This window comes from Aethalodelphis obliquidens, unplaced genomic scaffold (genome assembly GCF_003676395.1).
Source record: "Aethalodelphis obliquidens isolate GAN/ISIS:26980383/991018 unplaced genomic scaffold, ASM367639v1 scaffold5, whole genome shotgun sequence".
NCBI classification, from domain to species: Eukaryota; Metazoa; Chordata; class Mammalia; order Artiodactyla; family Delphinidae; genus Aethalodelphis; species Aethalodelphis obliquidens.
In genome coordinates this window covers 68,486,521-68,510,789 of record NW_020837949.1, presented here as the reverse complement: position 1 = coordinate 68,510,789, position 24,269 = coordinate 68,486,521, and the positions used below count along the sequence as shown (strand labels likewise).

General features: G+C 35.2%; 1 protein-coding gene across 2 annotated transcripts in view; it reads left to right on the top strand.

The window, feature by feature from the left end:
• The window catches only part of CRPPA (CDP-L-ribitol pyrophosphorylase A), a 303,329-nt gene that overhangs the window by 166,421 nt on the left and 112,639 nt on the right, over window positions 1-24,269 (top strand). For both annotated transcript variants that reach the window (XM_027102579.1, XM_027102578.1), the window contains one exon: window positions 12,756-12,887. In XM_027102579.1, the coding sequence (XP_026958380.1) occupies window positions 12,756-12,887 (132 nt within the window). The remainder of the gene's footprint in view (window positions 1-12,755; window positions 12,888-24,269) is intronic.

Below are 24,269 nucleotides of genomic sequence, written 5' to 3'. Positions count from 1 at the left end.
GATTCTGTTTTAAACAGTGGAAATGGCCCTTAGCTTAATTATGTCATGCTATTTCTTTACAAAGATGGGACTAAATATATTTTCAGTACCGTTTATTATTTTAAAATTACATGTTATACTTCTGCAATTTATTAGAAACATATATGTTAATATGAACATAGCTAAGCCTGACTTTGTTTATAATATCTAAAAGGATTTTACTTCATGGAGAAAACAAAATTCTATTTTTGTAAAGGAGGTGTTGAATAGAAAGAATTGGCTATTTAACGTTTTAGGAGCTCTTTGGCAAGGTAAGGATGTGAACCTGGAGTGGGATTCAAGGTATAGGTACTAGGTGTGTGCAAGTAACACACCTGCTAACCTTGTCAAGTTATTTCCTGTCTCTGAACTTTAGGTCAGAATTTTTATCTATAAAAGAGCAGGATGTTCTTGATTGCATCTAAATAGCTTCTCTTTCTGAAAATATTGTCTATACTACAAAATTCTGTGATGTCTTTTTACTTTTATGTGATCCACGACGGATGTTTTTTACATAAAGATATAGTAGAGCAATTTAGATGATTACAGTCATGTTCAATATGAATCAGGTGGTAGGATATTCCTTTTTTGAGCAATTTTTGACACCTTTCTGTACTTTAATCCTTCTCACAAGACTCATGGGATTTTTAAAATGGTTTCTCTTTGTGTTTACCTCTTTCTTATTTATCCTCCTCTTTCATAGGCTGGGTTTTATTGCGTTAAGTCTAGCTCTTCCCTTTTTGCATTTATCCCTTTTTTTTCTCTCTAACAACAGTTGCAAGATTAATTTTTCTCCCATCTCCCAAGAAATCTATCCTTCCATATGTAGCCAGGTCCTGCCTTCTGAAAATGATTTATTAATCATTAAAACTCACACCAATGCTGTTTCTTACTAATTCATCTTAAACTTACTTTAGGTGCTGTCTAGTTAGCACTTTACAGGGAACTATCCTAGTCTCTTCATTATCTAATTAATTGCTTAATATAAATTCATATAGCATTTACTGAACATCTGTGTGTCAGGTATTTTGACATACATGTAGCCTATTTCATAATGTAATACATTTTTAAACTACATCTTACTTTAGAAGAATGAGGCATTTCCATATGTGCTAATTTTCCAGATTTTCATATCTTGATCTGAAGTAAGGAAATAATTTTATTTAGCTAATTTTGTTTTTGTAAATGAAGATTCTTAATAATATGAGCTTAATTAAAAGACGAGAAGTGACGCAGTGGTTGGGAGGTCACAGGACTCTGGTCACTATCTGTCCCTTCTTTCCACCACCCTAAGGTAAGAACTGTAATTAGGTCTGTTTGAGAAAGGGGCAATTTAGCCTGGAATTAGAATATCAGGATAGATCTTCTTAAGTATAAGGGAGAAAGCTGAAATTTGGAAGGCTGAGTGGGGTCTGAGTCTATGAAGAGTAAGAGGAATAGCATTTCTATTTGGAAAGAGTAGCACAGAGGATGGTTAAAACTGGAAAGAGCCAGTGTATCTGAAACAGAGAGAACGAATTACACATTGGGGAGAGTTAAGGTGAGAACTGCACAGGTCTAGGTCAAGGTGGGCCTTCGAAGTTTGAACTCTATAAAGGAGTACTGCACAGTAGAAACTGATGTGATCAGCTTTGCATTTTACACATCATTCTGGATGCAACACAGAGAATGGACTAAAGTGATCCAGAGGGATTCCTTGATGCATTTGATTTCATTTAGAGGCTCTTGCAGTAGTCTAAGAAATAATGGTGGTGGCTAGGACTAGGGTAGTTTTATAGTGAATGTGCAGAAATGGCTAGAACCAAGATATATTTAAGAGATAGAAGTACCAAGATTTAGTGCTTCATTTAATAAGAGAGGAAGCATAATCTCTGATTTTATGTTTTGTGAAATTGGGTGCATAATAGCAAAATAGGCAACATTAGAGAAGGATCTTTATGGTTTGTTTCTGAAAGCTGAATAGGCAGATGATTATCGTGAACTTGTTGGCAGAAATAATTAGAAAGATTTCACTCATATCCAAAAGCTTTCTAGGCGTTTGTGTGTTGGTGTTTTATGTGTGTGTGTGTTTGAACAGAAGTTTTTATCCTAAAACCTATGCTTGGAAAGGCAAGTTACATGCCTCCAAGGCCTCCTTAATAATTGAATTTTAATAGAGTTCCAGGTATAAGCACAATTTAAAATACCTTTCATATTATAATGCTTTTGCCAAGTTATATAGTGTTTGTATGATGGATCATGTTTTTTACAAAATTTTCTCTGTACTAATGTTACACATTCTGAGAAAAAACAAAAACAGTAAAACAAATCTTGTCCGTGGTTTGAGTCATTAGCAGACAGGAAGATGGTAAGAATATTCCAAGCCTAAGCACTATTCCCTTAGGATAAAAATTTATAGCTACCTAAAAATAGATTACTTAGGCAGTTTTCTGGAAACTCAACTTTCTTTTATTGAAAGAATGGAAAGGTGATGGAATTAGTGCAAAAAGCTTCTTGTTCCAAACATCCTTTGGCTTGAACCCTACTTGCAATAAGTTTATACGTGACACTTTTGAAAAGTATAGCATGATTCAGTTTTCCAGGCACCACAGGTTTTATTTTATGGGATTTTGAAGTTTATACTTATTCTACTCAAATGCTGGGATACTTTATTCACTGGTACCTGCTAAGGTAGAATGCAACAGGTTTGCCAAGATAATCCTAGTGTCAGTAGTGGAAAATTCTTATTTGGGAATGACAGGACTGTTAAGTCTGCCTGTCTCTTCTGAGTACTCTGAGTATTATACCCATTTCTAGATCATTTGAGAAAGAACTATAAATGTCTTCTGAAAAAATTCAATGTGTTTATGGTAATAACTGAGTTCTAGGATTTTTGCTTAACCAATGAAAATATAACTGATCTTCTGTTTCTTGTTCTTCCCATTTGTAAGAAACGCAGCTCTCACGACATTTATAATTCTCAACCCCACCCCAACCCCAAATGTGGCCTGCTAATGCACATTATTAGTATAATTATGTTAATGTTAGTAATAACAGACATTCATTGAATGTTTGACATAATGAGTCACTATCCTTTTCTTTTAAAGTAAATAATCCTATTTAATCCTCAGAGCAATCCTAAGAGTTGATTATCATAGATGCTGTTATCCTCAGTTCAAGAATAAGCGCTGTGCTCATTTCACTTTATCACATGACATTGATGAGGGATGTCAATACTTGCCCTTTTCAAGTAACAATAGATTGTTGAAGGAAAGAGTCTGAAAAATCGTTTAGTAGAATGCTCTCATTTTACAAGAGATAATTGAGGCCGTTTTCTCTCCCTGGATCTGAGATACATTTTTTATATTAGGGGTGTCAAATTGTTCTTGTAGAGGGCCAGATAATGCATACTTTAGACTTCATCGACCATGGTCTTGGTCGCAACTATTCCACTCTGCTATAGTGCAAAAGCAGCCATAGACGAGATGTCAAAGAACGTGTGTGGCTGTGTTTCTATAAAACTTCATTCACAGAAAACAGGCAGGAGGCTGGATTGACTCATGGGCCATAGCTTCTCGAACTTTGGCTTAAATTGTCAATCCGAAATGATCTATTTGCCACAGTTACTTAGTACCTTTACTAAAATATCTGTTAGGCATTCTTTAATAGACGTATACTCTCTGGGTCATCAGTCTCATGATTTAAAGTATTGCTTGTGTGCCAATTCCTACATTTTTACATCCGATTTTCATTATTCCTATGTTTTGACAGGAATGTTTAAGTGCATGAAGTTTAAAAAGTTTGTAATCATCTTCTTCCTTACAAGAACCGTCCCTCCCAAAAGTGTCTCTTGTTTTCAGTTTTGACCTCATCACAGCCACTATAACAGGTTTTGCTAATTGCAAATCTACTAGGTTACTCTCATTGTCAGGAAGGGAAAAGTTTTCCTCTACCGCTCTAAGTTCTTTTGGCTGGTCTAATAATTGATACAAGGCAGATTAACAGGAGAAAAAAAAAATTAATTTTGTATGTGCAAAGGTACCCAAGAGTAATCAAAGCAGCCTGTTGATATACCCTTTTAGACAAAGAAACTTAGGCTTCAGTACTAATTAGTGAAGAAACTAAGCAGAGTGTGTTTACACAGACTTCTCGGCCCTGAATTCCCTGTCTCTGGCCGTAAGAATGTCTGTTTACCTCCTGGTACAGGGAGGGTGGCTTCCACATGGAAACTTATTTCCTTCTTTCGGTGGGACATAAAGGAGGCTCAGAGTGTCCTTGTACCCACTGTTTCTCAAGTACCTTTAATTCAAAACAATCAGTATGTCAAAGTGGTATATTTGGGGGTGGCCTGCCCTGAACCCTGTCATTATTTAAACCTTCTAGACACTCCTCATCCCCTCCTGGACAAAGCTCAGTCAGATCATAAAGCCTTGGGCTGTTCTGGCTCTTGCTTAATTTTATCATCCTTATTCTTTTTTCTTCACTGAGCAATTTGCCCTCTGGTAATACTGAACCACTATAGTTCTGCACATGTACTGTGTTACCTGACACATCTGTGTTTACTCTGGTGAGTTTTTCTACCTGAGACTCCATTCTTCTAGTGCTTGCTTGCTTGACTCCTATTATCCTTGAAGTATGAGTGACAATATTTTGTCTTGGAATCCTTCCTTTACATTCGTGTGCTCAGAGTCTTTTCCCCTTTTTCAAGACAGCTTGTGTAGGCATTCAGAAATGTTTATTGACTTGAATTTGCCTTGACATTTTCACTTACAAGTGTAGGTACATTAAAACAGAATCAGTTATTCTTAGAAATTCAAAGTGTTATAATGGACTTTTGTAGTGGTTTGCCCCAATGCATAGAGTGTCTTTACTTGTGAACTCCAAAAATACCTGTTTTTTAAAAAAATCAGAAAATGCTGATCTAAATGGCCTGCAGACAACCTTAATAATAATAGCAGTAATACATTTTATCATGTAAGATGAAATTTTGACAAGTCACTAAAATCTGTAAAGATTATATACTAAACTCAGTGAAGAATCACACACCTGTGTTTTGTAACTTCTTCAGTGATTTGTTTTCTCTGACAGTTTTTCTCAGAGTTTTCTCAAACAGAAAAATAAGTAAATAAATAAATACAGAGTTAAATGTTTCAGATAATAGAAGCTAAACAAATCAGTGCTTCATATTGGGATTGCTTTTAACTTTTGGTTCTAAAATTTGTTACAGACGATACACATGTTACTTAAGTTAATTGTAGTTGTACATAATGCTTTAGATAATTGTATTAATAGCAGAATACAGCAGTGGCAGAGTTATGTCCTTATAAGAGAGTCAATCTTGTGAAATAATCTGAAAAATGTTCATTTTATGATTTTTTTACATGTTTTAAAGTAATACTCGGTTTTTCTATTGATTGTTTAAAATATGAAGTTCTCAAGTCCCTCCCATCAGGAAGCTTGCACAAGCCTCTTAGATAGCCTCATCCACCAGAGGGCAGACAACAGAAGCAAGAAGAACTACGATTCTGCAGCCTGTGGAGCGAAATCCACATTCACAGGAAGATAGACAAATGAAAAGGCAGAGGACTATGTACCAGATGAAGAAACAAGATAAAACCCTAGAAAAACAACTAAATGAAGTGGAGATAGGCAACCTTCCAGAAAAAGAATTCAGAATAATGATAGTGAAGATGATCCAGGACCTCGGAAAAAGAATGGAGGCAAAGATGGAGAAGATGCAAGAAATGTTTAACAAAGACCTAGAAGAATTAAAGAACAAACAAACAGAGATGAACAATACAATAACTGAAATGAAAAATAGACTAGAAGGAATCAAGAGCAGAATAAATGAGGCAGAAGAACGGATAAGTGACCTGGAAGACAGAATGGTGGTATTCACTGCTGCGGAACAGAATAAAGAAAAAAGAATGAAAAGAAATGAAGACAGCCTCTCGGACAACATTAAATGCACCAACATTCACATTATAGGGGTCCCAGAAGGAGAAGAGAGAAAGGACCTGAGAAAATATGTGAAGAGATTATAGTTGAAAACTTCCCTAATTTGGGAAAGGAAATAGCCACCCAAGTCCAGGAAGTGCAGAGAGTCCCATACAGGATAAACCCAAGGAGAAACACGCTGAGACACATAGTAATCAAATTGACAAAAATTAAAGACAAAGAAAAATTATTAAAACATGAAGTTCTCATTCCATTACTTTGATCTTTTAAATAAGGATCTGAAAAAAAAAGTATATACAAATGTAACATTTTTACTGGTACTGTAAAACTCATTTACTTTTTAATTCTTTGAATCAATAGAAACATTTAAACATTTTCTATGGTTGATATTTTAATGCAAAGTACTATTTTATTTACTACCTTTTATTAAATGCCATTATTTCCCAACCTACTAGCTTTGCTGGTATTTTATTTTGTTAAGATTTACAAATGAGTTGTTAGGCATTTGCTCTCAGTTTCCATGATAGCTTAAAACTTAGTTTCTATTCATCAGAATTATGAGTTGAATTTCATGATGGCATTGATTTAAACTTGTTCTAAAACAAAGGGATTTAATATTAAAAGCTTGTTCTTTTTTTCTTTTTAGAAGTACAATTTATTAAATTAATTTTCGTTAATAAAATCCATGTAATTCATAAGTAGTTGAAGTGAGATGAAAGTTTTTCTGAAGTTTTTGGGGCTTTGTTATCCTTAAGATAACCTCTTACTTTGATTTGCATAGTATTGGCAAGTTTCATCAATTTTTAGATTCCCCTGATATTTCTTTTGAAAAGTGATGTTTTGAAGATGTTAGGCCTCATTCATACAATTTACTTTTCTGTACACATATGTTGATAATTTTGCAGTATCTCTTGTGTGGATTCAAAGAACCTCTGGTCTATCTACCAATTCTTTCTAACTCAATTATTTGATAATTACCAGAACTTTCATTTTGACCATCCTTCCTTCTACTTTGGTGGGCATTAAGCAATGCATTACTTGGATATATACATAAGCTTCACAAATTGACTTCTTTCTTAGTCAAATAAACAAAGAGTTTGTTTTCCCTTCTACCGCAAATCCTGACCCCCTTCTCAGGCCTTCCTGTGAACATGGACTCTGGAATGAGACAGAAGTGTTAAATGTGGTGTTATGGAACATTCCTGATGTTTTAAAGAATGTTGTACATGATATTAACTATTGTCCTTTAATTAATGTACCTGTCCTCAGTGACAAGTGAAAAATCACATTTTATAATATAAAAAAGTAATTGGAGTTCATTGGGGACCAGGGGGTATATTAAATGGTTACTAAGACAAATATAAAGCATGTGTAGAATTAATGTAGAAGACATGAGGCAGAGAGAAGCCTTTTCCAAACTCTGAGTGCCAGAAACCTCGCCCACCCACAAAGCCATGAAGTTATCCACATGTTAAATGTTTAAGCAGTTTACTATTTTATAGGAGTGAATTTGCTACCTTAAAAAAGATGAAATTACATTCTTTTTTTGGGGGTGGGTGGGTAGGAAGAGATCCATATCTTTTTTGTGTATGTCTGAAAAAGAACATTTAGAAATGGCATCCTAACTGGGGAATATTGTTTTTCTTATAATTTACATGTAGTAAATTAGTGAATGGTGCAAAAAGAGACCAAAGAATATGTATTTGGTGTAGCTATAAGCAAATCTGCAGAACTCAACCTAGATGAAATGTTTTGCTACATTTCAATGGATACAAGTGCTTGTATCCTGTCCAAACTGTTTATTAAGGCAAAAACATTTACATTTCTTGAGTTATCATGACCATTTTGCAACCTTCTGCTACAGTTGTATAAATCTGTCCTGTTTTTAAAATGAAAGTTGATTGTATTGTACCAACTCAATATTTTCCTGGACCTCATAAGTAGCTGATGTATTTTAGAATTCAAAATTAGTAGCACAGTGTTATGTATATGCTTATATTTTACGTTATTGGTATTAGGAAGTACATCTGCTGGAGATTATCTTCCGGTTTTTATGATGTCATCAGGCTTTCTCACATGGTGAAAGAGAATTTTGAGATGCATCCCACTTCTTCATGCTCGAATTTTATCAACCTGATTATATACATTTCATAAGGTCAATATCCGTATCTGTTTCTTTAAAAGTGACATATGTCAGCTACAATAATATTTAGCACATACTAAGTATTTAGAAAAGCTGTGTTATTCTCGTATGGTCTACTACTTTATGTCTTAAAGTTTCCCTGTAATTTAAGTACTTGGTTTGGTGGTATGAAAAAATTAATAAACATAAACCTCTATTAAAAAGAATTAGGAGACCAGAAGGGGGAGCTCTCATGCCCTGAGATTATAGCAGAGCCCGACAGGAAGAAGAAACACTCCTCTTTCCTGGCGAAGACTCAGTGAATAGAAAGTCAGGGACTCTTTGTTTACTACAGCCCTCCAACTTCCTTTCCCCCTCAATAAAAGCCTTCTCCTTTTCTTGCTGTGTGAGAATTTGCACATGGCTCACCATGGTTACAGACACCGAATCACAATTCTCTGATGATCCCAAATGAATAAACCCGTCTTTGTTTTAGGTCAACAATGGGGTAAATAGGCAGTTTGAAGGTATATAAATAGTTCGCCCAGAGTTCACTTTTACGCATTATTTCCTTAATTTGTGGAATCTCCGGTGAACAGAATTGACCTACTGATTTTTTTGAGTGCCGTTAACATTTTTTCTTTTCAAGGAGCTAGGATATGTTGAATCTTACAGACCTATAGCTGGAGTGAAAGCCTTCCATTCCTAGTTTAGAATCTCATGACTTGGTGAGAACTTTTAAAAACTATTGTACGTGTAGCGTGTCCTTCAGTTCAACCTAGATGTTCTATGCTACAACATCTGTTTCTGTAAGAAAAATTAGCTTCTATGTCATTAGTAAATAAAGGAGTTAGGTCCGTTTAATGTGAAGTTGCATCAGCTCGTGTGCAGCTTTTCCTAGATAGAAACAGCCAGAAAAACAGGAATAGAATTATAACCTTGGGAGGAAAGAGAAATACCCTCAACTCAGCTGCTGCCCTGGAAGCAGAAGCCTTTGACGTTAAAAAAAAAAAAAATTTGATGTATTAGTTTCTAAGAGAAGTGCAGTCAAACATTCCTCTGTGTTTATGGATTTGGATATTGTTTTCTCATAATTCAGTCTTTTTTTTTTTTTGCTTTGTGTTTTAAAATCTATGTTCTTAGTAATAATGTTATGGTTATTGTAAGTTTTGTTTTTTATTATGTACTGTTTTTCTTTATCTGTATCAATGTGTTTTTTTTGGTCTTAACCCTATTATATTGCTACAACCTTCATTTTTGGTAGTATTTGCATGGTATGCCTTTTCATACCAGTACATACATAAATGTCTAATGAAAACTATCTTATCCTGTAAAATACATACTTTCAGGATAGTTTTCATTAGACATTTATATTATAACTAGCATATAGTTAGATTTTTTAAAAAATCCAATCTGATAAATCTGTCACTTAAGAAAGAGTTAAAAAGTGTTACATTTATCTTTATTATTTTTATATTTGGGATTCTTTCTACAAGCTTATTTTTTTCTTTGGTTATTGCTGTTGGCCAATTGTTTTGTTTGCTACTTTACTTTCCTCCTATGTTTTGTTGCATTGATACAAATAATCCTTTAGCCCCTCTGCAAGTTTGGAAACTATACAGTATAATTGTATATAGCTTTAATTAAATAGCATTACTTTTTTTTTTTTTTTTTTTGCGGTACGCGGGACTCTCACTGTTGTGGCCTCTCCCGTTGCGGAGCATAGGCTCTGGACGCGCAGGCTCAGCGGCCATGGCTCACGGGCCTAGCCGCACTGCGGCATGTGGGATCTTCCCAGACCGGGGCCCGAACCCGCGTCCCCTGCATCGGCAGGCGGACTCTCAACCGCTGCACCACGAGGGAAGCCCCAGCATTACTTTTAATATACATAATTAGCTCTAATTTCTAATTAGGTCTCTAATTTCTGTCCTTCAAAAAAAAAAAAAAGATTCACACTTTGTTGAATGTTCTCATTTCAATATAATCTTGTCTCGAGTTTTAGGTTTACCATTTTTTTAGACTCCCAGAGTTATAATTTATTTTTACAATTAATAGTAAATGTAATTAACTGGTATTTAAAAAATTAATTTTGGGCTCTGTTGTAGGACACTCTTTAAGGAAAATTAAAAATGAGTACCTGCTCCCAGCTCTGACTTCCCCGAGAGGTTCCCCAGCTCCTGGCAGCATGCATTTCCTCCTGGGCCAACCCTCCTGGCAGTTTCCTGGCGCAGAGCTCATTCCCAGTTGTATCATAGTCGTCGTTCCTTCTCTAATTAATGCATTACCAGCATTTCCACTCTTTCATTTCTGTGCATTTTAAATTTCTGTACAGGCTATAATTACCAGTTATAGTGGTCTTTTCTTTTCTGCTCCTTGTGCTAGTTTTACACAAACCATCTCCCTACCACCCACCTCCCTTACTTTAGTGCAAGATTTTTCTGAACTCAAATTTTGTCAGGAAGACTTGTATTAAACAAGAAATGTCTGTCTGTCTAGCTATCTATCTAGGCTGGCAGTAAGGTTGCCCAGGTTGTGAATTGCAAAATTCTAGGGCATTCCATTCACCTAAAGTATGTTGGGCAAGGTGGCCGCTAGCATTTCATGGTATCTGAATAGTACAGGTAATTACACAGTTAAAAGAGTTAAACAGTCCTCTGAGGCTTTTAACTCCAAACAGTAGTATTGTTCCCCAGCCCAGCTGGTATGGGGCTATGTAGTGATCGGGCCATATGGGCTCCGGAGAGACTCTTACCCTCAGCCTGTCCCCTGGCTTCAGATACATACCGTGACTGCAGTTTCCAAAATTGCCTCAGTGTTGGGGAATTAGCCTGCTTTTTGTAGCAAGCACACCACAGCAATTTTAGGCTCAAACTCCTAAGAGTAGAAGCCTTTATAGCACTAGTTTGACCAACTTTGTGAAAGACTACAGGGCAGGGAAAAAGGCAGGGCAGAGGTGGGAGTGTCTTCTGCTTTAGCTCCTGCGCTCATCATCTCACATGAGTTTAGGGGCTGCTTTTTTCTCCCCACTTCTCCCTCTACCTTGGTTTCTCAGGGGTGAGGGAAGGAGATCACAGAAGGTGGTATGTGAACCATCCTTTCAGAAGGCTTCAGCTGCAAATAGGGACTGACATCTTTTGCAACAGCTGATAGTCATTAGCTTCCAGGTACCAGCAAGGGGAACACCTGGCTATAAGGTGAATTACTTTGAAGGAAGGTCTAGTATTTATAGTTCATTCACAATTCTTCCAGCCTGGGTGTGGTTTACCAGTCAGGAGTTAGTTTTACCATAAGTAATACTACCTGGTAAAAAAGCTGAAGTTTCACTTTCATAAGTTTTTAGGGAAACAGAGCTTAGGGGAAGGTGAGCCCAGGGTTTCAGGGTTACATGGTCTTTTCTTCAGCTATTCAGCAGATAGAAAAACCTGAAAATTATTCTTTCTGCTTTTTATCTTCCAAAAAGATTGTTTTTTGCTTTTCTTTGTTCTTTTGGTTTATGAATTGGACATTTTTAAGGAAAAAAGTCTTTATTTTTACCTTAGATTTCAAGAGGTAGCAGCTATATGTGTATGTTTTCAACTGACTATATTTAATGAAAAGTTCCAAGAAAGTTACTGAATATCTACTAAATTAAAATACATTGCACATTATCTCAATTATCTTTAAAAATGGATGTTATATAAGCAATTTTCCCTGGGAAAGCAAAATGTAATGGGTGAAAAAAAACCCTCTCATTCCCTTGTTTTACAGAAAGAACATAATAAGATGTTTTGTTGTGTGTTGTCATAAAGAGCACATTTCCATATGAATGAGCAGACAGGAAAGGATTAGTATAAGATTGGTATAAGGGATTAGTATTAGTGTATAAGGTGGAGTATATTATAAAATGCTCCTAGTTAATAAATACACAAAATTGAACAAATAATTCTTAAGTTTAAAAATTCTGATATTGCAAAAGAATACACATATTTCTTTATGCTCATTGTATATGTACATTTGCATTTTAAATAGGTTATTTTGAAGCTATTGTTGTGATTTAGGTTTTTATATCCCATGAAAGACAGACAGTATTGTATCATCTCAGTAGTAGTAGTTTGTAGAAAAGAGCACAGATCACCCTGAGACCTTAAATTTAAATGAAAAATAATGCTTAAAAAATAGTCACTTGAATAATTTCAAGAAAAACGCTAACACTGCTAAAAGAATTCTATATAAAATTCTTCTGGATTTACTTTAAGGAGTAGATTATTATTAAATTCCAATTATTACTTTGAAAGGGAGTCTTCTAAAAAACTTTTATTTGGATAAGCAGTCCCTTATATTTTATTGTTATTGTTAATTTCTTAACCTATTTATTTCTATCTAGCCTAGTTTCAAATTACAAATTAGGAAGTAAGTTGAAAGAATTGATGAAATCATATATTCTTTATACCAGTATACTTGACTGTGACACAAATTGAAATAGAATATTAGCATTTTATACTTTTCAATTAGTGTTTACTATATCTGTATTTAAAAGGATGATTCATTTTATTAAGTATTTAGGGGTTGAAATGATTAGAAGTTAATAAAATGATAAAAATAATTTCAATATTATATGTGTTTTAAGCTTCTTTAATGTCATACTTTTCAAGGGAAACTGAATGGTACTCTGATTGTTACCTTTTATATTATTTTGCAGGTGCAATTTCTTGATTATGAATCAGTACCATTTGGTCAGAAAATGGAAAACCTAATGCAGATTAGAGAATTTGCCAAGGAAGTGAAAAAAAGAAATATTTTATTATATGGCCTTCTTGTATATTACCCACAGGTAGGTAAAATGTTGGTCTCTTCAGATTGTATGTTTTTTAGACTACAGTTTTATTGGTGGGAACCTGATTTTGTTAAAAGCAAAGAAATATTTTTAAAAAATTGGGCTGGTAAATTACTTATCTATTCATGTTCTGCAGCAGGTAGAAACCCTTGACTCTAAGGGAAAATTAAAAATCAAAACAAGTGTTTTGATTAGGGGGAATAAAAAAGATGAAAATTGACAAAGATCTCACACTAGGTAGCCCACATAAAATTGCTAGATATGCAAAGAAAAATACAGAATCCCCAGTTAAGTTTGAATTTCAAATAAATAATAATTTTATTTTTAATTCCGATTTTGGAATTTGAAATTTGAATTTCATATTTAACTGGACTCTTATATTTAACTGGCAACTCTAAGGTCACAATCTTAGCCGTTTGTATAATTTAAAGTTGTTTATTCCTTTAATGCTGTGCTAAAGATGTTGGTAATCAAGACTTTAATCATTTGAAAGCAGTGGCTGGCATTTGGGTTACATGAGGGCATGGTATTTAACTAGACAAAAACTCTTACTGTCGCTGTCTTTTAATAGCGAGTTACTTAAGCTGAAGGCAAAATGAATTAGCATTCTAGATTATTTGTGCAGAGAAATGCTATTTAAATCAAACTGTTCGGAGAATCTGTTAGAGAAGATGGCTTTGCCCTTTGTGCATAGATACCTTTCATAGAACTTGCAGAAAGCTTCATGGTGTCTTAGAGCTGTACCACATAGGAGTCAAGGAAGTAAGAAAGTCAACTGCTTTTGTTTCTAGTGGTCTGGAATAAAAGTGATTTGGTACTGTATGGTTGATGAATAACAGCTATTGTTTATGAAATATTTAAGGTGCCTTTTTAGCCTGAAGGTAACAACATTTCTTTTGAAACAAATGGATTTTCGTTGAATATAAGGGGCATCTTTTAGCCAGTTCCTTGGTTTTCTTTAACTTTGAGGTTGTTTCCTCTGCTTCTGACAGAGACAAGCATGACCTCCAGTTGGTCCTAAGGACAAGGCAAAGTTTAGTTCACTTAGGATCATGGAATTGTAAAATGTTAGTGCCGTATGGTTCCTGAAGTCAGCACAACCAAGGCCTAAAGAGAGACATATAGTTGCCCAAGGACATAAAACTGGCAGAGTAAGAATAAGAACTCAGGTCTGTATCTTCCTTCAGGAATGTTTCCTCTTCAATATTGTCTTTGGTTGTACCCTAGATTAACGTGGTGGGAAAAAGAAATCAGTTATTTCTCTTGTGCCATGCAAAGGAGTCATGGACTAATGCTATGCTATACAGGTATAAAATAGTGTTCACTCAGGAAAGCCTCAAAAGCTGGGGAATGGTAGAGCACACACAGTTCTGGACCTCTCTTTGTCCTATGATTTAGACTAAGCATAAAGGGTCTGTAGCTGACTTTCTAGTGGAGGGTCTGGTTGCCAGTTGAAATGGAGCATGGAATTTCAGAGAAAAAGTATGTTTTAGCATAAGTATGTCCCAGATGTTACATGGACTATATTTGCACAAAAAATTCTTTATCGTTATTCTGAATTTCAAGTATAACTGGGCATCTTGTGTTTTATTTGCTAAACCTGGTAACACTTGGAGAGTTCATATTTACATAAAAGTATTCATTCTTTTCACACTTGACGTGTTCTACCCATTTATGGAATGGAGTACGGTGAGTATCTATGTGACTCTGTACCTATGAAGGCTCCCTGATTGGAAAAGTAGCCTTGTGGAAAAGGAGGAGCCTTTGCAGCCCACTGCCTGGTATCTGACTGCTCTTTTTAAGCACACTTGGACCTGCTAAGCCAGCTGTCTACTAAGTTACCAAAAGTGGAAAAAGGTGGTCCTGCAAGCCCTTCAGGATATGTCTCATTACTTTAGAATGCAAAGATAGTTTACTTAGGTGTTGCTTGTCTCTTCTTAACATTTCAGTAATGATGTTTCAAGTATGTGAAAATGTTTAAAATGAAAGGTTTACTTTTCTCCTTAAAGACACAGATGTGAATTGACTTTTACTAGCCCAACACACTGTCCAATACATAATTCCACCTTAAAGAGCATTTACTAAGAGATCCTGGGATGTTTGTTAGATATGCCATTAAAAAAGAGCTGTGGTTAAAAATTTGGAGAGGCAGCAGTGAATAGAGTTAAACAGACTTCTTTAATGAGGGCTTCTCACAAATCCTTAGTATACTGATGAGCATTTCATATCTCCAACCTGGGGACAAGGGCTATGCCATTTTCCATTTTCTCCTGTAATCCTTTAACCATAGATAAATCATGGGACTAATGTTCCCTAAAAGAAACTTTGAGAAACACTCCTCACAAGTATACCGTTAAGTAAAGAAAGCACTACCTCTGTACAGTCTTTTTCTACTTCAGTACTAATTTTTCCATTTAGTTAAAGCAGTACTTCTAAAATTGAGTGCCTCCTTGACACTGCAAACAGCAAGGATATGAAGATGTATAAGGTGGAGCTTTCATTCACTGTTTAGTGAAGAGTGTTGGTCTGTGCTTTCCACTGTGCTGTGAGATGCAACTTTTTGTAGTATTCATACACTGGACTTGTTCCCTAAATCTAATTCATCTCTGTAAGAGCCATTAGATGTTTTGTAGGTAGTTATTGTGTATGCTTCTAAGTCTCTGAACAGTGAAACCTTTCTAGACTTTTTTTTAAAACCGTTTTTTGTAAGACACTAACATCAGGTGCCTCTTCTTTGGATAGGTTTTCAGTTTATTGATAGCCCCTCCTTGGAAGAGAGAATGTATTGAATTGACTTCTGTATCTGTGTTACACATATGTTCTTTCTGGCTTAAAGAAAACCTCCCTTGTTATGTATGTGATATTTCTGTTAATGCAGATAGTCTTGATATTTGGCCGCACCTTCACAGTGTCGATGTATATGATGTTTATAGTTGAATAGAATTACGTAGGCTTTTTTCTTTTGAAACACATGATGCTATTAAACCTCTGTTTGTGTTTGTATAGCGTTCTTTTACACACATGTATAGAAGTTTTTGTGTTTGGCAATTTTAAGCTGATTAGTTTTATTCTATTATTTCTGTCTTTCATTGTCTTTTTTGGTCTAGATTGTAGCATATGATTAATTAGCTATAGTTTCTTGCATCATATAATTTACAAATTAGATGTCATCTATATTTTGTGTATACCTTTAAGGAAAAAATAGATTTGAATAAAGCTAAGGATTGATTCCTTCCTTAGTATCTATAAATGTTCTACAATGTTGTCTGTGATCAATTACTGATAATTTAATAATTCAGTCACTGACAAATGCATCTAATTTTATAATAGCTTAACTCAGTTTCTCCATATTTTCTTTACTGATATAAGAAACTTTAACAAATACTTTACTTAACTCTAGATAAGCTTTATGTGTGTGTTTTTTCTGCCTTTGAGAGAGATTATTTGCTAAATTATTGAATATGCTAGTTTCTTATCTGTATCACCATAGTAAGGCACTATTAACTTTTTCTCCCAAAATTGACTTTAAAATATTCTAGTGGCCTCAAAAAATTAATAATTTAAAATAAGCTCTTCGTGGGTAGCTTAAACTTAGAGTTATAGATCAAGTGACAGGCTTCACTGTGTATATATATATGTATCTATACATTTATATACACACACGTATATAAATATAAGTAAGAAATATTGGACCATAGTATAAAGTTTTCTAATGTTATCATCCAGTTTTCAGTTCTTCAAGTTGTAAACAAATCAGGAAATATTTGAAATTTATGCTCAAGACTAGAAATGTAGCATAAAGCTTGCCTTTACAATTTGTTGAATGAATTTAAATCAGGTCCTATCCCTTTTTAAAAAATACCATACAAAAATAACTATGAATAATTAAAACCAGTTTTTATAGTTGAGTCTATATAAAAGATCTTAGTCCCTTTTTAAGTGTTACTTTAAATAATTCTATGCATAAAATATTATTCTTCATCCTGTTAATCCAGCTTTGTTATGCAAACCATCATTGAGGTCCATGATATAAAATTATGTGTTTGGGGAACATATTTTAGTTATTTGAAAATCTGTATCTGATAATATGGCAGTGAACATATACAGACTTAGTATTTCTGTCATGAGCTGTTCAAGCCAGTAGCTTACAGTTTACAGTCTTAATTTTGTTGAAATCTAAAATATTTTTATGATAACTTTGTTTTTTAAGGCAAATATTTGTGAGTTTACATTTTAAAATAATATTCCTTAAAAGTGTGATAGTAAGTAAACTGTTTCCCTGAGTTCTGTGAGCCATTCAAGAAGCAGATTGTAGGAACCCGTGACCTATAGCTTGTTGGTCAAAAGTACAGATGGCATCCGAAGTAGAAGTCAGCCTGGTGGGACTGAGCCCTTAAGCCTGGGGTGTGTGGTCAGTGCTAACTCCAGGTAGTGAGTGTCAGAACTGTTTAGTGTGGGAAAAATAAAACACACATTTGGTGGCAGAAGTGTTGAGAACAGAAAAACAATCTTTAGGCCAGTATAAAACTTGCTATATCTATTATCTCCCCAATCCCACCGGAGGTTTTCCAAATTGTGGACATTCTTTCAGCTTAGGTGCCTAGTGAAAATGTTGTGAATCAGCATCCCCAGCAAACTAACAGTAAACATGTAGCATGAAAAAGAAATTAGACTCTGTTGTCACTGTAATACAACTTCAACTATACTGACCATTTTACAGGTAAAACGTCTAGGTTACAACGATATTATTCCTTTGATTAGTAACTTTTTTTGTACAGACATTACAACATTGAATAATCCACTCAACTGATTTTTGCACTCAGCTTTACTTATCCACCGTCTTCACAAAGATATCATGAGACATCTTATTAGGTATTTTCCTGAAGTCCAGATCTGAGATTTGTACAGCTGTCCCTTGCTTGAGTAATCTACTGGTATTCTCAAAGAAAGAAATAAGTTTAACTTGTTTAAATGAACATACATTCGACCCCACTAATAAATGATTGATTTTCTACGCCAGTAGCTTTTTAAACACTTTTAAAACATCTTAGAAAAATCCCCAGCTGACAATATTATAGTCACCTGAGGAATTAAATATACAGATTCCTAGTCTGTACCTCCCTGACTCTATTTCAAGAGATCAGGGATATCCCTGGGGCTCTATGTTTCACAGCTCAAACTGTGATGAAAGTTTAGTATGAGCCAGATTTAAATGACTGATGCAGGTCAGTGGTCCTTCATTACACTGGCATGTTGGAATCACTGATTTCCCTTTGTAATCTGTGTAGGACTGTCACATCAGTGGAAGCTCTGATATACCAGGTGGTATAATAGAATGTTGATTAAGTTTGGTAAGGGAGTGAAGAATGGCCATTTGAAAAAGTTTCTCAGGTAACCGAAATCATGTCTTCGTGTTCATTAAGGACAACTGTTCTAAACACTCAAAAACTCTCAGTAAAATAGGGCAGTTATATTGATAAACATAATTATTTGGAAACAAAAAAAGTGTATAATTGATTGTTTAAAAGACGGATTTTGAAAAGGTATTTTGTAGCTTTATAGAATTAAGAGTCATAGAACCAAGATTGGATACTAGCTAGCCAGTATATACTAGCTAGCCAGTTAACAGAAATGCTCAACCATCCTGTGGGACTGTGCTAAGAAAAATGCCTCCCATTTCTGATTCTGCTTATATAATATGCCAGGGAACCATGGGTAGGAACTCTACCATAGCTGATCCATAAAATGAAGAGTCTCTTCCCTAGATCTAGTCTCCTTGTTCTGGCACCACTTCCACCTTCTAATTCTCCTCCATGTGCATGATAGAATCTATAGAATTATGCTACAGAATCTGGGGAAATACAGCTTGTTTTTTTCTCTGTAGTCTCTATAGCGCAGAAATGAAAGATGCGCTATGGTTAGGGAAGGCATTGCTTGCACCACTTCGCAATATCAGCCCCATCTATGTTATAGAATCCTGTCTTAGGTTGGAATGAAATCAAACAGAGCACCTTTAACCTGTGTTTACATTCAAGGGCTTGTTATTTGTCTATATCCAGGCTTTCCATATGGTGTCTGCCACAGATATACATTTTTAAATACAATTTTGCATATGAACTTTTATAATAATAAAATTTGCAACGTCTATAAAGTTTATCTGTAGCAGTTTTGTATTTAATCTGTGCATTTTATGTACTCAGGGCTTTAGAGATGAGTCACACAGGTTCATGGTTAAAGAGTTTCCTAAAATTATTATTACTGATTATTTCTTACCTTGAATTAGTATCTTCCCCTTAACTGAAAAACAAGGTATATGACCCTGAACAAGGGATGTAAGTTTTCTAGGCCTTGGATTCTCCATTTTAAAATGCAGAAGTCAGAACTTCTGTTTGAAAGTGTTTGTCGGATGAGAAAGAGGAGACACAAGAGGTGTGCAGGCTGTGTCATGTGGTACCATCAACCATCTCTCACTCTGACACGGAAATTCTAGAACTGGGCCTGGGTTTTCTTTCCTTTCACTATGTGACCATAAACTTCACCTATACTATTATTTCCTTTATTTTATTCAGAATTACTCATTGTTTGTGTATTTTGTTCTAGTTCACAGAGGGAACTGCTCTCTTTTTTTTGTCAGACACCTTAATAAAGTAGAAGACAAGGGTGGTGCCTTAGTCTGTTCTGCTGCTATAGCAGATACCATAGGTTGGAGGCTGGAAGTCTGAGATCAGGGTGCCAGCATGCTTGAGTTCTAGGGAGTTGCTGGTTGCAGAGCGCTGTTTTCTTATTGGATGCTCACAGAGCAGGGAGAGGGTGAGACCTCTAGAGACCTAATTCTATGGACGAGGACTCCAGTCTGAAGAATTATCACCAACTGAAGGTCTCTCTTCCTAATAGCGTCACGTCACGTAGGAGTTAGGATTTCAACATATGAATTTGGAGAAGGGGCACAAAGATTCAGTCCATGACAGGGAAGGAAGTAACATCCATTAGAGAAAGGTTAAGGGAAATATTAAATATGTTAGCACGTCAGGAGTGTGTGCCGTTTATTATCTATTCCTTATCTTCTGTCTCCTTTCTTCTCCTTTGTACCGTCATTTTACTGGGTTTGATACAGTGGGAAACAGGACTTTTGAAAGCAGTAGTTGGCTTAGTGTTTTTGTAAGATGGGGCCATTGGAAAGGACTACATCAGGCAGAGCTACAGAAAACAAGTCTTGAAGAGGTCAGGGGTAAAACAGGGGAGCCCCTTACCTTCTCCCTGCTCCTGAATGCCACTGTTTGCTCTCTTCCTACAACTACTGCAGCTCTGGGAGGCATATAGAAAAAGGAGGAAAGTTACCAAAGCAGTTCCGTAATTTTTTCTTTTTTAAAAAACAATTGTTTGTAAAAGACTTATGAGGATCTTTTTATAAACCTCCAAAACAGGATGTGAAATGGTGAAATGAAGTTGTTTGGCAAAACATTAAATTAGATAAAGATGTGTAAATTGTTCTTCTGTCCAAAGTGTAAGCAAGATCTCTCTACTTGATGAGTTAAGTGCTATTGTCTTTCTCTGTTGTCTGGGTTTTGAAGGTTTTGTGTGTACTATAAAGGACATCCAGAAAACATTCTCGACGATGAATCTCTTTGTAATTACTTCAGGTAAATTCAAAATAAAACATTAAGAACTATATGAACAGGTCCAACTGCTCTCGGATACCTTTGTGCCAAAAGACCTGAATTTGTAGGATGCAATTTACACCAGTCTTTCCTCTCAAATGCACCCCATTTGCTCTGTGTTCTTAGCCTTCAAGTGTGTGCGATCACTTGGAGAACAAATAGGTGCATGCTATCAAGTAGCAGAACACAGATTTGTTTTTAATGAAAATCTTTGGGGAGATTAGACTTAAAACTCTACTCCCTGCAGTGAGCAATCACTTGGAATTTAGCTGAATTATTTACTAAACTCACATTACTTTCCACGCCATCACACGGCATGTACACCAAACACGCAGCACCAAATCTGTTTACGGAAACCCATAATACCCTGTTCAGAGTAATCAGGCTTTTCAACATGGGAATGTTGATGAGACTAAATATTTTTCACTTTCAAATTGTTTTGGCTTTTATTATTTAGATTTAGTCATTCTTTGGGAAAATAGGAAGGTTATGAAAGATAATGTCTCTTCAAAACTGTGTGTTTGACGTAAAATAGCTCGCTAGCGGGAAGCAGCCGCGTAGCACAGGGAGATCAGCTCGGTGCTTTGTGACCACCTAGAGGGGTGGGATAGGGAGGGTGGGAGGGAGATGCAAGAGGGAGGGGTTATGGGGACATATGTGTATGTATAACTGATTCACTTTGTTATAAAGCAGAAACTAACACACCGTTGTAAAGCAACTATACTCCAATAAAGATGTTAAAACAAACAAAAAAACAACTGTGTGTTTGAAAAACTGAAACTATTTTCAGGGAGTTTGGTTAGCTTACTTGGCAGGCTCATCAGAGAGAGTAGCAATAAGCTATTATACTTAGACATATCTAAATGAAATGGATTATTACTTACAAATTTCCGCTACAGAACTCTCCATTTTTTTGAATAAAAAAAGCAAAAGTATGAATGAAAAAGACCATGGAAAATTCTTAATGAACTAAATCCTTTGGACAATGTATTAGCTAACTATCACTGCATAACAAATTACCCCAAAACTTAGTTGCTTAAAACTACATATATAATCTGACAGTCTCTGTGGGTCTCTGGCTCTGGGTCTTTCTCAAGGCTATAGTCATCTCAAGGCCACACTGAGAATGATCTGCTTCCTAGCCACTTAGCTGGCTGTTGAAAGGATTCAGTTTCTCTGGGCTGAGTCTTCAGTTCTTCACAAGCTCATGGTTGGAGGCCAGCCTCTATTCTTTGTCATGGGGGTTTGTCCATAGAGCATCCCACAATATCAGAGCAAGCAAGAGAGAGAACGAAGACACAAGTCACAGTCTTCTGTAAACATAATCACCAAGTGACATCCTGTCACTTTTATTGTATTCTGTTCATTGGAAACAAATGACAAAGTTTTACCTACACACAGGGAAGGTGATTTACATAGGGCATGGCTACCAGTAGGTAGTGATCGCTGGGAGCCATATCAGACGCTGCCCACCACAATAATACCAGAATGCTAATATTACAGCCTAAAAACTATATTTCTTGCTACCCACTCCAAGCAAAGCAAGGGGTTTGTAACCTAAATAGGGCCAGAAATGTGTTAAGGTGAAAAACATGCACACAGATTTTACATATATATATATATATTTACATATATATATATATACGTACATACATACACACGTACATATGATTACACAAACTTACTTTTTACTTGACACTTGAATAGAGTAGTAACAGCTAGAGACAGTATAGCAGGGAAGTGGGGAGCCAACGAAATGGAAGCTTAGTTTTATGTTATCTGTACAATTTTAAAAAGCTTGATTTAGGTCAGATCCACATCAAATAAATTAGGGAGCCTATATTCATAGATAGGCTCTATTATTTCAGTCCAGGTTAGTGAAGCTAGTATTACAAAATAATTGCTATAAAATGGTGGCTTTGCATTTGAGGGAGTTGAGCCTCATTACAGTGGAGCATATAACCCAGAAGTGTTGTGTCTCAGAGGCTTGAAAAACAGTTTCCAGGAAACAGAGTTGCTGTAGTAAGTCAGGAGAACTAGAAATAAAAAGAAGCCAGTGAATCTCACAACTGGAATCGTTTTGGTAATCTTCAGGGAAGATGTGTTTGTGGACTTGTAGAAAGCATTGAGAAACTTCATTGGGCGTTATCTGATTTCCTATAAACTGTTTCTCCAGTAAAACTCCTGTCATATTACTAACATCAATGAAAAGTTGGAAATAGGATCTAACTTCATTCAATACCCAAATTCTGATATTTTAACTAATGAAATAGAAAAAAAAAAATAGGCATGGCAAATAGGTTGAAAGAACAAACTGAGTAATTATTCCGTGGGAAGTGGAGAGTTTTCTAATGCATGTGGCATTATTTCAGCCCTTTGAAATAAAACATGTTGTATATATATATATATATATATATATATATATATATACTGTTCACAGCAGTTTTATGTAGAATTTCCTTAAATAACATTAGAGGGAGGGAGATATCTTTCTCTGTTTATTTTCATTTTATGTAACTCTAATTATCCAAACTGCAGAAGCAGCTGTACAAAGAACTCTAAAATTGCAGTGTTTAACTGAATCAAGTGGAGAGAACATGATGTGTATGCTAGAGGACTTGAAAACATCAAGCAGAGTGGGAAGTGAAACTAGATAGAAGCAATGTGAAGTCAAGATAATAAAGATTTAGCATTCAAAGCCAATGGCAATAAGTCTGAATACTTAGAAATATTTGGGACCTATTGACTTTTAGATATTGCGCGTCATTTAGATTAAGGGTAACATTTCCAAAATCTGGGACTGTCTAAGGACCATGTTCCAGGAATGAGAGTTGGTTGTATGTAAATTCCTTATTCTCTGCCCTAAACCATCAGGATTTAGAAAAGATAATAGTTTGTAAATTTAGAACATGTGTTTATTGTCTCTGAGAATCCTATCAACATTTCTGATTATGAACACAAAGGAAGTATAGAGGGACCTTCTCCATTGAGAGTCAGGAAGCTATGAGTAATGTTTGGCATAAAGATTTGTGTATAGAAAACAGTGAAGTTTATTAGTTTTCCATCCATCTCATTACTCATCTTTGACAACTGGTAAGGAAATATATTTTAATTAAGCTTCAACTTTCTGTTACTGAATGCATAATGGCAATTATATACTAATGCTATTAGGAAATGAGTTGGTTTAATAACAAACATATCTACAATCACTCTTTTAGAATCTGGATTTTAATGGGCAGAAAAAGCACAGATGTTTTACAAAGACGCCATTCATGATTATTATTATGCTTCGGTCAGTGTTTATATTTTGTATGTTTCTAATCACTATATCATGCTGAAATCCTATATAACGAAGAATATAAGGAAAGAATGTTCAAGAGTACCACAGACAATTTACCATTTTTTTCAGCTAAAATTATTTATTTTAATCTTTTGCATTTTTACTCTATTTCCTTTTTAAAAATACGATTCTCCATGTGTATTTATGGCCTAAAAGCTTCTGAATCGTAATAAATTTCATAACCAAGCTACAGATCTTCTGCTATATGGACAGACTTTTTACAAGGGGATTCAGGAACACAAGAATTTAACGTTTATTATAGGACATGCTGTACTTTTTTTTAATTGTTTACCACAAAGACTTTTTCATTAAAAGATTCAAAGAGAGGAAATTTAATTTTTGTTCATAGGCTTGCAAGCTGAAATTCGGGCAATGTGAAAT